Raw genomic sequence first — 12,901 nt, 5'->3', positions numbered from 1 at the left:
CATTAGGTGGGCTCGCTACGCTAGAGGGCCACGAACAATTAGCATAGTCACGTTACAAGATTGACCAAGTGTAACTAATAACAGATTCAAGAGCCACTCTCACCTCTTTCATTGGGGTCATTGAATGTTTCCAAATGCTCTATTTTAAAAACGACATAAGCGGGCCAGGCTGACATGTTTTAACTAGTATTCATAACTGTCGGGCACCTTGATAAATTATTTATTATTCTTTGGCGTACGCAGGATACTTCTCTATTCCCTTCTCGGTGGCCTACTCCATGTCCAAGTGCGCGGCACGGTTCTTTGCTGATGGCCTCCGAAGGGAGATGAAGAAGTTTGGCGTCCGCGTTGTGTCCATCGAGCCCAATATGTATGCGTAAGTATGAATGCGATTTTCATGTTCCTTCTATAGACAATGAGTAGAAATATCAAGAACTGAGACGCAAATAATAAATTATAAGGGGGTGAGGATGAAGAAATACGACACCGTCGGACTGCACATTCGTTTGCTGAAAAGGGTCTCCTAGACAATGAAAAACGTAAAGAGTCGCACGTCAACATCTCCATTGTCACTCCTGTCTTGTACATTCCCTGTAGTGCATTCTGGAGAAGACTGTCAGTTTTGCGCCTTGTTTGTGACAAACCACCGTGAATCTGGCCGCTACCTGAACCACTACGAAAGTTTCGGACTGCGTAAACACAGACATGACTGGATCGCCATTGAAATGCTGCATTAGAACTGTGCCAAAATCATGTCTGACGCCAGGACTATTTAGGCTCTCAATATACAAAGCACTTTTTCTTAAGGCGCAATAATAACAGAAGAATATTTATAATAATTTAATTGACACTCCGACGATCTCCTTGCACAGACTTAATGCAAGCAATGAGTTCCAGTGCTAGACATAACCAAGTCGTGCACATTATGAGTACGTACTGAAAGTGATAACTGCGAAGATGTAGCAGTTACTTATCTGGAACTCTTCGTAATATGCAGAACACTGACATCTTAAACACAATTGACCATATATACGGCGTTTCCGACTTGCCGCTCACTTCCGGCCATGCTCATATGCACTAATATTGCGATCTCGTGTATGTTCTGCTTGTGCATCGCGTATTCAAGCAATGTTGCAGGGCAATCAGGTTTTACATTTAGAGTTTTGCCAACATACCACACTGGCATTTTCTGAAGGCAAGGGAATTAAAACGTTAACAACAGCCGATTTTGGGTAACTATGATCGTGGTGAGTACGTTACCATCAGGACGAGAATTTGACTTGTACTGATAAAAAGGCCCTGAAATGCCGTTGTTCTAGCTTTCACTGCGACAGTGCTGGGTGTTCATGCAGGCCTGTCGGCATATTTATATTTTTTATGACCCTCATGGTTTTCCTCTTCCTGGGTTGTCTTTAGAGCATACTTTCATGTGATAGAAATCTATTTTTTATCATCCCTTGATCATAGGACAAACCTGACAGCTGACGGCATACTTCTGCCGGCCATGGACAAGCTGTGGCAGGAGACAAGCGAAGAAGTGCGGCGGGACTACGGCCAGCGTTACTACGAGCTGAGCCGCCAGTATCTACGGCGAGAACTGCTCAAATCGCGCACCGAAATCCACGAAGTGGTGGACGCCATGGAGACTGCTGTATTGGCACAGAGGCCACGCTTCGCGTACCGCCCTGACGGCCTGCTGAGAGCATTTCAGTTCCGCCTGCTGGAGATCGCGCCGCCTGTCGTACAGGACGCCTTCCTCATACGGGACACGCAGCCGCCAGCGTCCACACTGCCAGGCAACAGAGGCATCGCTCGAGGCTGATTTGGGCCATATTATGCGTGCAACTGTCGCATTAATATTTTTTTTGTGCAAGCTCAGATTGTTACGTAATGAGACCAGGGCCTACGGTTGGCAGGTGTGCGAAAACCACCTTTCGACAAGCGTTCTTTTCATCAACAAAGAAGCGCAAAAGGTGTCTGTACTTTTTAATTGCCACAACAATAAGTTCCTGCAATTCAGCATAAGTGAACTTTTATCTTAACGAAGCTTGTGCTGCTACTGAATCCTTGCCATCAGCCTCTGAGGCATCTGGCATTTCAATCTCTTGGACCCTTTCCGCCAATGATTGCGAACCTTCTAGTAACAACTGTGGTCAGCAAAAAAAAAAAAAACCCTAGGTAGTTTTTCAGTAGGTAAGTTACAAACTATTTGTATCCTTGCAACCCACTAAATATGCATTCGAGAATCCTTATTGCCAGTCTTGTGCATGGAATGAGCCAGTGCATCAACGTCGTAAGACGATTTAGAGCCTCATGTTTAACAAGTTATCCTGTTGAATATTTTGGATTATAAAGCAGCCTTTGACAAATTGTGTTGATGCATCTTGTGGAATAGAAGTTCCTGGTATGTGAAAGAAAAAGAGAGTTATATGATTCGATCCTCGCCTCACGCAACATTGTAAGTGTTGTATTGAATTGAAGTCATCTGGATCGTAGAATATTGTAATGCCTTTCACAACAGCAAATAATAAGGGTCGTTTAAGAATGAACCTCGTGTATAATTTCTGTATTCTACACATCCAGTATTACCTCAATGTCAGCTAATGCATGCAGTGAATTTGCAGGCGACACTGTGGATGGCGGGTTATGTCGAGGCGGACAGGGTAAGCTATTGGGGTTTAATGCGGGGTATGGTGTTTTTGGTGTGTACAATGTGATAATGCAGAGAGTAATGGTACTAAGCATGAGGTGCTGTCAGTTGTTTGTACTATAGGATTCACAGTGCAACCTCACAGGGCTTTCATTAACATAGTTTAATACATCTCATCAACTTAACACTGCATATCTCATTGAACTGTAACTAATGTGAAGAGGACCACATGGTAGCACTGACATTCACAACTACATTTTACCTCGTGAAATTCAGCTGTGAAGATCTTTTTTGGTATGCTCTATTCAATGAATGAGGAATGTCACTGTTCTTCACCAGTATTATTTGTACAGTTTTGTGCCACTGTTGCTTGTGATATAAATCACTCTGTTTCTTTCAGTCAAAATTGGTCGTCTGAATGAAGCAGGCATAACTATTTCTAGCTAGAATTTCAGTGCTTCGAACCTGGTGCTTCTTATTGACACATTCAACTACAGCGAGGGAGATGACGAGTAATTACTACACTATTGACTGATTTCTTTTCTTCATATCTCGAATAACATGTATCGACAAAGTGTAAATATACTAAATTGAAAAACACATGCCGATTTAATTGATAATATAAAGAATGTTTCTGAGAAGATACAGCTGGAGGAGACTCAACACAGTTGGCTCTATTTTTGTAGGCTGATTTCCTCGAGTGACCCGCTGTGTCTTTTGTACAACTCTATAACCTGTACTGTGCAATGCTTTGCTCAAGAGCAGCAGTGCATTAAGTGTCCTTTAATGGCTGTATTATGAGCCTTATATTTTTCTCGATCAGACCAAGGAATCAGGAATACGATAATAAACACTTTCGTCAATCTTCCTGTGTTATGTGGTTTTGTGGTGTCCTTTCGAAAGGTTCCAAAGAGAGCAACTCCATGCTAAGAAGCAAGTGCGACTAACATGGTGTGTACACAATTAATAGTTTGCATGTAGAGTCCCATTAGAATTTTAGGTTTCCAGTTGTCTCGATGTACTTGTAGTAAACGTAATTTCAGAACCGTGATACAATCGCTCTTGACATATCTTCAGTGAACCAGCTCATTGAACTAAAACACGCCTAATATGCGAGTCATGCATGCCTAAGTTTCATATTTTATCTTCATTCAGCGATTGGTATTACGCATCTGTTGGTCACACTCAACGAAAATCCACAACGAAAATAAAAGGCGGCCGAAGCCACAAGTTTGGCCTGAATGGCAGTGCATGACGACTTCCAAAACGCCAATTGATATCCGCATAGTCATGTAGCTCTGCCCTCACAATGTACAACGATACACAATGTGGATGCTTAGATGTGTGGTTATAACACCACATGGAAGAAGTGTTGCATCGCTTTAGAATGATTGGCCAAATTTTTATGGGTGCAGTTAAGTTTCTGTGCGGTACAGGCAATGCTTTGTTCAAGAGCAGCAGTGCAATAAGTGTCCTTTAATGGCTGTATTATAAGCCTTATATTTTTCTCGATCAGACCAAGGAATCGGGAATAAGTTGATAAACACTTTCGTCAATCTTCCTGTGTTATGTGGTTTTGCGGTGTCTTTCAAAAGGTTCCAAAGAGATCAACTCCATGCCAAGAAGCAAGTGCGACTAACATGGTGTGTACACAATTGATAGTTTGCATGTAGAGTCCCATTCGAATTTTAGGTTTCCAGTTGTCTCGATGTACTTGTAGAAAACGTAATTTCAGAACCATGATAGTTTTGTGCCACTGTTGCTTGTTATATAAATCGCTCTGTTTGTTTCAGTCAAAATTTGGCGTCTGAATGAAGCAGGCATAACTGTTTTTAGCTAGAATTTCAGTGCTTCGAACCTGGTGCTTCTTTATGACACATTCATATACAGCGAGGAAGATGACGAGTAATTACTACACTATTGACTGATTTCTTTTCTCGATATCTCGAATAACATGTATCGACAAAGTATAAATGTACTACATTGAAAAACACATACACATAAAAAACGCCTGATAGTGCTTCAGGTTTTCGCGTGGCAGGGCGAAAACCGGCTGCTCACGTGCTCTATACACAGACTTGGCCGTGGCTGTACATTTTACAAACTTGACTTGTGCAACCTATCAGCAATTTTCAACACTTGGTACACAACATTTCTTTGCCCAATTTCGCTGGTTCCCAAGGCGCAGTAAAAGAACAAATTTTTATCGCACGTAGTGGACAGGTTGTAAAGGAAAGCATCACCAAAATTGCTTCAGTACATACTTTGCCCCAAAAAGGGGGAATGAGGCTTGTGTAAACACAATATCACCTTCATTGCCAGTTACACAATTCTTTGTGGAACTTGAGGTGGTTTTGAACGAGAAATGTATTTGCGGCCATAAACTAAAAAGTTTGTAACAAATATATATATATTTTTTGCGGAGCCTGCATACAAGAACAAAAAAAAATTGCTTGAGACTGACAAGGCCGCATGAAGTAATATGTTTTGGTCTGTGGCAAAAGCAGCGCTATTTGGACGACACAATACTATTTTCCCACGAGTAACAGAGAACACGGCTTAGTTAAGTGCTCAACCTATTGATAGAGGAAGGTGTTTTCTTTCCACCGATTTTATATAAATCAATTACGGTTCCACAAAAAATTGTGAAAATTTTTAAGGAAACCATTATTATACCTTTGCAACCATGCAACGTATAGGTTTTTGCGAGTGTACAGCCGCGGCCCCGTCGTAGAGCACGCAAGCAGTCGGTTCTTGCTCTGCGGCACTAAACCTTCAGGCAGTATTGGGGTCTGACGTGGTCGGCCTGACAATCAGGCAGCGCGTGCTTCTGATACACCACTTCAGCGCCTGATAGTGCTTCAGGTTTTCGCGTGGCAGCCGGTTTTCACGCGAAAACTTGAACACGCGAGCAGCCGGTTTTCGCGTGGTGAAAACCGGCTGCTCTATACACAGACGTTGCCGTGGCTGTACATTTTATAAACTTGACTTGTGCAACCTATCAGCAGTTTTATACCTTCTTTGCTCATCACGTAGGGATGAGCAACATTTAGCGAACCAGTCGGTGGTAACGAAGAGTGCGATCAGAGATAGTATGACGCGAACCTTGTCGACTGGCTGTCCTTTCTCGAAAAAAGAAAGTTTACGCTAGCCATGTAGGTTAAGCAACAGCGAAGCTCATCGATCTTGAGCTCTTAACGTCATCTTCTTGGCTGGTGCTACCTCTTTCACTGGCGTAGATGAAGAAGTGTCGAACACCACAACATGCCACACACCATGCAAGGATCCCCCAACTCTAGAGCCAAAACTAACGTGCAAATCTCGCCCCTTGGTTCTAGAGTGGGATTTTCGTCACTCTTACTCGGCTCGCTACACACTGGGCAAGCTCGGCGTGGTGGCTGCCCGGATTGTCTCAAAAACACCTATACTCGGTTCCAAAAGTTCCGTGCAGCAGAGCCAAGGCTACATGACCCTCGAACGCAGGCTGTTGCGAAGCAAGATGTAGTGCACCGTATACGTAGCCCGTTGTTTGTCTTCGTGACTTTTTCAAGCGGTCTCGTCAGAGGATTTTTACTCGAAGGCTTCTCTGCGGGTTGTAGCTGTGATTTGTTTGACGATTTTGTCGCGTTTCTGAAATGTGTTCGGGACACTGCGAAGGAGGGCGGCAGAAATGCAAGCATGAGCTCTCTCATTAAGAGAACAGCTGCGTTCACCAACATCAGCGAGCGTACGCTGTACGAGTGGGTAGCGGAGCACGATAAGCACGGTGAGGCACCGGGAATAGAGCCATCATTTCGTACCGAACGTGAGTGGCACCTCGCATGCCCATAGGCATGCCTATACGAAATCTGATGAAGCGTGGTGCTTTCATATTCAATTTGGCTAGTGCGGCGCTTTCCACCGAAACATGAGCCAGTGAACCATATCCCTTAAACTTAAATGTCTACGTGCAGGTATACCAAAGACGCGCGCTCTTACGGTGCCAAGGAGAATATTTTACTGCTTTCACAATTATAGCTCATCTCACTGCGCAGTTGCAAAGGGTCCCGAGACGCTCTTGCTGCTTTCGCTGCAGCGCACGTCGCTAGCAGGTGACAGGGCGCGGAAGGATGCACTTGGATGTGCTCGCCCGCCTGATTGGTTGAGAAGGCCTCAAACCTCCACAGTGCTACACGGGACTTCTGGAACAGAGTGTAATTTTTTTATTGAAATGGAAAATAAACGAAGGAGTTTTTGTCACCATTACTTGGCGATGGCTACTCTTTCCACTCAATTGGTACAAATAAAAATATGAAAAAAACGATAGCATGTATGCATATATTCAGTCCTACATGGGTGAGAGCAAAAGTTCTCCTATAAGGGAAGAACAAACATGTAGACGACAAGCTCACTTTTAACTTTTGTCCGCTCAGTATTTGTCACAAATCTTCGTTTCTTCGAAGAACTGTTGCAGCACCTTCACTACTTTGCCGTTTGTTTTGGATGGCCATGGACCTAGTATTTTATTCAACCCAAATGGTCGCTCAGGATCTAACCTATGCAGTTCTTGTTCTAGTCGCCTTCGGTGTGTGTCGTGTTTTGGACAGTCGAGCAAAAGGCGACAGATATCCTCGTCGTCGTGGCCGCATGAACATGCTGACGATGTTGCACGATGAATATGAAGTAGGAAGTGCTTTGTGTAAGCAGTTCCGAGTCGTAGGCGACGAATGAGTGTGTCGATACGTCTTGGGAGGTCACGGTCTAATCGGTATTCAAGATTAGTATCAACAGAATATAGGATCGATTCCTTTTGTTTTGTCTGTGAACCAGGTAGACAGGCATAATTCACGTTTTCTTGTTCTTAAAATTCTATTTATATCATGTTGAGATACCGGAATGAGGCAGGTTTGCGTAGAATTATGAGTGCTTTTCGCCAACTCATCCGCCATTTCCATTTCCCTTAATTCCGCAGTGACTAGGGAGCCACTGAAATGCCACTCGATGATTCGACTTCATATCTTCTGCGAGCTCTTTTAGTATAGCGTATACTATACGCACATCAATGTGTCTTAAAGTGGCACTTTCCACACGTGCCAGTGCTGCCAGAGAGTCTCTAATTACCACCCATTTTCTTCGTGTCATTGACAGTTGAATAAAAGAGGAGGAGGAGGAGAAGGAAGGGAAGAAATAAAAGGCAGGGAGGTCAACCAGACGCACGTCTGGTTTGTTACCCTGCACTGGGGGAAGGGGCAAGGGGATTAAAGGAGAAGAGAGAAAGAGAAGTGAAGGGCAACGTGTGTGTAGATGTGACCTTGTCCATTTCACGCTTATAAGCGGTCGCGTAGTCCGGTCGTCTTTGGAAAACTTAGCAGTGCTCGCGTCGCTTTGCTGGCCTGCGACGCGTACAGCCATGACCCAAGGATCTTCTCTTCGGAGAAAGGTCTACTGTCTAGTGTCTCCAACGTATCGCGTAGCAAGTTGCGTTCACTCGAAAAACTTTCACACGAACACGGTAGATGACAGTTGAATAAAAATTATTAAACTGTCAACGACACGAAGAAAATGGGTGTAAATTTTTATCTTTCACTGAAGTACCAAGAACTGCCTCCTCCCCGGCCTTCTTTCACACACAGCCGGCGTCTGCCGCAATTTTTTTTCCTAACATCGAAGATTTACGATGCTACGTACGTCTAAGTACATTGGCCACTCATCTTTCAGTGGACAGAATGCTAATGCGAAGCACCTTTCTCCTCCGATCAGTGGTCAGTTCCCGGTCGTTAGTGTGAGGGGAACTCGTTTCACCAAGTGGTGGAAAAACGTTAGAAAGAACGTGGCTACTGAAAACTGGAACATGATTTAACTCAGCGGACGACTGCATGGACACAAGAAAACAAGGGACAAACAACAGCGCTGATGCGCAACTAAATTTCTTTTGGAAAACAGCAACAAAAAAAGGAACATTTCAACCTTCAAACGCAATTAGCAGACTGAAGCAAGAAAATGACAGGTAAGCTGACATCTTGAAAATCAGGAAAAATGTCCCTGAGACACCCCACGTGTACACTACAACAACATAAAAGTTAAGATTTCGCGCTATCTAAGAATGTAACCTCGCTATGATGTACGGCTATTGGCCTTGAGATTCAGGAGTAGCGTCCGCTCGCCTGTGACGTCCATTTGAGAATTCCACTTAACCGCGCTGCCGCCGCCGCAGCTCCTGTAAGCAGATCGTCTGCTTACAGACGGAAACTTCGTCGAAATAGCAGCCTTCTGAGGGTGAACGGACGCCTTCAATGACTGTTTTTCAGTGCGAATATAATCTGGTTTAGTTGCGGGCCAATGGACATGGCCAGGAAATCCCCCGGATGGCCGACGATTGCGCCGAAGCCACCGACCGCATTGCGGGTAAGAGAGTTAAACTACGTGTGTGTGCGTGCGTGTGTGCACGTGTGTTGGTGTGTGCGTTCTCGCTCGTTATCACACTTTCCGCCGTTGGATACTATTTGTTCGAGTGTTTTTTTTTTGATGATTCAGTAATCGTTTTTTTCTCCAGCATCTACAAATATGTAAATAAAGCTTGCGAGATGTAGTGGTGCCTCATCGAGGGTGAGGCGGTGTATGATGCAGGCGGCGTTGTTGAATTCCCGGTTAAGGCTGTCGACGGAGACCGCATCACCATCCCGGCTCTTGCGCTGCAAACAAAATGTCTCACGAACCCGCCACACAACGTCTCCGTCGTGATCGACTGCGCCGAAGTGGCGTATGATTGCTGTCCGCGTGAATCATGCTGAGGCGACGTCTGCACGTGTAGCTTAACATGCGTGTAGCAGGTTGAGTTGCAGGTTGTGTGAGCAGGTCGAATCTTCGTGTAACGTCACATAGAAGTTATGTTCACTGCTGGTCTGCAGTTGCTGTCGAACTCATATCACATTTTGATTTGTGCTAATGTTTCTAAATTAGGAACGCAGTTAGAACTCCGACCTAATTTTATTATTCATTGTTGTCACCATTATTAATTTTATAATCAAATATTTAGGTGCGGCGCTAAAATTTTTATTATTTCTGTTATTAAAAATACAATATAAATATTTTAGAGCCTTAAAAATCGTATTGCTTATTGCAACATGCGACCGCAGGTTGGAGAGGCCGAGCTTAAATAAATTCATATTCTATGCATGAGGCTGGGAAGGCCAATAGAATAAACACGCAAAGAGATACGTGGCAGAGCTCTGTATCGTGCTACCGGAGAAAGAACTTACAAGTGCTGCAAATTAATGATCTCTTTGTAGTACATAACTCTGATGAACTTCTTGAATTTCCGGATAATTCTAACCCAGGCTTCTGAAAAGTTTTTAGTATTGACCTCTGTGACCTATGCTATATACAATATATCGCATGATGAGTTGAAGAAAAGTGTGAGACTGTGTATCAAAGAATATAATTACAAAGTGATTTTTTGTAACACTGCATGTATTCTGTCAAAAGTTTTCTGAAGGTGAAATTCTTCTACTTGAATTCTACATTTGTTGAATGGCAAGGTAGCCTTTACTTACAACGCTCTGGTGTTTGTCTAGGCTCGCAAGTTGCTCCTGTGCTGAGCAACATTTTCTAAGAAGGGTAGACAGGTGTGTTGAGGAGTGTCTTAAGGGCCTAGCATCCAACATATGCAGATGATTTTGTTGTTTTTGTTCAGATATCTAGGTTTGAAGAATCGCTAACTTACAATATTCATGTTTAAAAAAAAACCGGTCTGGGCTTGGAATTCACTCATGATAATACTAACTACTCTTCTTAAACATTCAATAAGAAGTACGAAATGACCATGTGTTTTGGGAGTATAGCCCTCGTTCAGCAAAAGCGCTTCTGAATTTCAATTCACGCCATTCAAAAGTTAATAAGAGTGCCCCGCCACGCTGGCCTAGTGGCTAAGGTACTCGGAAGCTGACCCGCAGGTCACGGGATCAAATCCTGGCTGTGGCGGCTGCCTTTTTAATGGAGGCGGAAAAGTTGTAGGCCCGTGTACTCAGATTTGGGTGCACGTTAAAGAACCCCAGGTGGGCAAAATTTCCGGAGCCCTCCACTACGGCGTCTCTCGATCATATGGTGGTTTTGGGACGTGAAACGCTACAAATCAATGAAATCAAAGTTAATAAGAATGACAATGATCTTTCGTTTTCGCGTTCTGCAGTGTTTCGGTCTTGGTCTCATCACACGGCTACCAGCTTCGCGGAAGAAGTGACGGGGCTAACAGACGCAAGTTTTCCGGAAGCTAGCATCCGTCAAACTTTTTGCAAGTTTACTAAGCGAGTTAAGGTTAACGCAAACATTATCTCTACTCACCCAGGTCCGGAACATAGAAAATCTGTAGCGGTACCTCCGTACATACACACAATATCCCAGAATTCGAAGAATGTTGCTAGCTGGTATAGAGTAAATGTAGCTTTTTTGTCGCCTAATAAGTTCAATGAGGTTTGTGAAATGGATGAACGGTAACTTACGAAATGCATGTCAGGAGTATCTAAACAAGGCCTCGGGGTCAGACACGTAACTCTTTTTGTACAGTCTAAGAAGGGTACGATGCCTTTCTTGACGTTTTCCTGTGGTCGTGTATACATAGGCCAAATAAGTAGGTGAATTAACATTAGGTTCTTGAAACACGGACGTTCTTTATAAGGAAATTCAGACTCACATGCGTCCCAACATGTTGCGCAGTGCCATTGTGCACCTATCGTTTATGAAGCTAAAGTTATACCGACACAGCGATCAAACCACACGAGTAATAACTGAAGTATATATTATAAAAAGGGGGGGGGGGGCGAACAATGCATTAGCGTGCCTTCAAAAGCTTTACATGATTGCGAGGTTAGGTTCTTAGATAGCACATTACCTTTACTTTTATGCTGTTGTAGTGCACACGTAGGGTGTTGCAGGTATTTCTCATTGTTAAAGATATCAGGTAACCTGCCTTTTTCCTGCTTTAGTGTGGTCGTATAGGTGTGAACGTTGAAATGTTCCTTTTTCATTCAGGTTTTTCAATGCAGAGACAGTTGCAAGTCGGCGCTGAAGTTTGTCGCTTCTTCTCTTGTCTCAGCGTAGTCGGGTGACGAGTTGAAATATGTTCAAATGCTGTCACCAACTGCGCCAGCTTTCAGTCCTATACCGAAAGCGAGCGTTATTATAACTAATGAGATTCCTCGATGGCGCTTAAATGGTTGTCGGCACTCAAGAAAGAACAGTGAAAGATCTTGAGGCTTTCGGCTCAGTCGGCGGACGTGACTTCTCAGGGACTGCAGCTTGGCGCATGCGCGGCTAACCGATGTTAAGCCGAGGTGGTGCGTTGCTTTGGCTTTGTGGTTGCTGGGCAACAGCACGGAGAGTTTGTGGTGGCTGGATAATGTCACCTCATGCTTGAGCAGCTTTGCTGGTAATAAAGTTTTCCTGGTGATTAGCGGCAAATTATACAAAAGAAATGGCAGATCCCACGTTCCTTGTGAATAAATGTTATGCGAAGCACGCGGATGCAAGGAGACTGTTTTAATGCGGCGTTAGGAAGTGGTCATGAATATATGTACAAATCCACGCACACACATGCGTTAAACAGCCGCGTATGCTTTATATGAGCAGTTGTATTCAGTAGCGTAACGACGCCAACACCTACATAAGTATTAGCAGCACAGAAAGCGGTAAGATGATATGAAGCGTTGGTGTTTCCGGTGGGGCTCACGAGGATGGTAGCCTTCACCACTGCTACATAAATCAACCGCATCGGATAGCGCGTAAGTTCAATTGACGTTAAGCATGATGATATGTGGGGTTCAACGTCCAAAAAACCACCATATGATTATGAGAGACCCCGTAGTGCAGGGCTCCGGAAATTTCGACCACCTGGGGTTCATTACCAGGCTTCCAAAATTTAGCACACGGGCTTACAGCATTCTCAAGTCCTGCGAAAATGCAGCCGCCGCAGCCATGATTCAATCCCGTAATTGATCTATCTATCTATCTATCTATCTATCTATCTATCTATCTATCTATCTATCTATCTATCTATCTATCTATCTATCTATCTATCTATCTATCTATCTATCTATCTATCTATCTATCTATCTATCTATCTATCTATCTATCTATCTATCTATCTATCTATCTATCTATCTATCTATCTATCTATCTATCTATCTATCTATCTATCTATCTATCTATCTATCTATCTATCTATCTATCTATCTATCTATCTATCTATCTATCTATCTATCTATCCACCATCTGGAT

The 12,901-nt window shown here is 43.6% G+C and overlaps 1 protein-coding gene across 2 annotated transcripts in view; it reads left to right on the top strand.

The window, feature by feature from the left end:
- The window catches only part of LOC142767631 (17-beta-hydroxysteroid dehydrogenase type 6-like), a 50,429-nt gene extending 48,329 nt beyond the window's left edge, over window positions 1–2,100 (top strand). For both annotated transcript variants that reach the window (XM_075869729.1, XM_075869730.1), the window contains exons 4-5: window positions 244–376; window positions 1,468–2,100. In XM_075869729.1, coding sequence (XP_075725844.1) covers window positions 244–376; window positions 1,468–1,822 — 488 coding nt within the window. In that variant the 3' untranslated portion in view covers window positions 1,823–2,100. The remainder of the gene's footprint in view (window positions 1–243; window positions 377–1,467) is intronic.
- Window positions 2,101–12,901: the final 10,801 nt, after the last annotated feature.

The sequence above is a fragment of the Rhipicephalus microplus genome, chromosome 7, assembly GCF_043290135.1.
Source record: "Rhipicephalus microplus isolate Deutch F79 chromosome 7, USDA_Rmic, whole genome shotgun sequence".
NCBI classification, from domain to species: Eukaryota; Metazoa; Arthropoda; class Arachnida; order Ixodida; family Ixodidae; genus Rhipicephalus; species Rhipicephalus microplus.
Note: the sequence above shows the minus strand (reverse complement) of the source record. Positions and strands in the feature narration are given on the sequence as shown.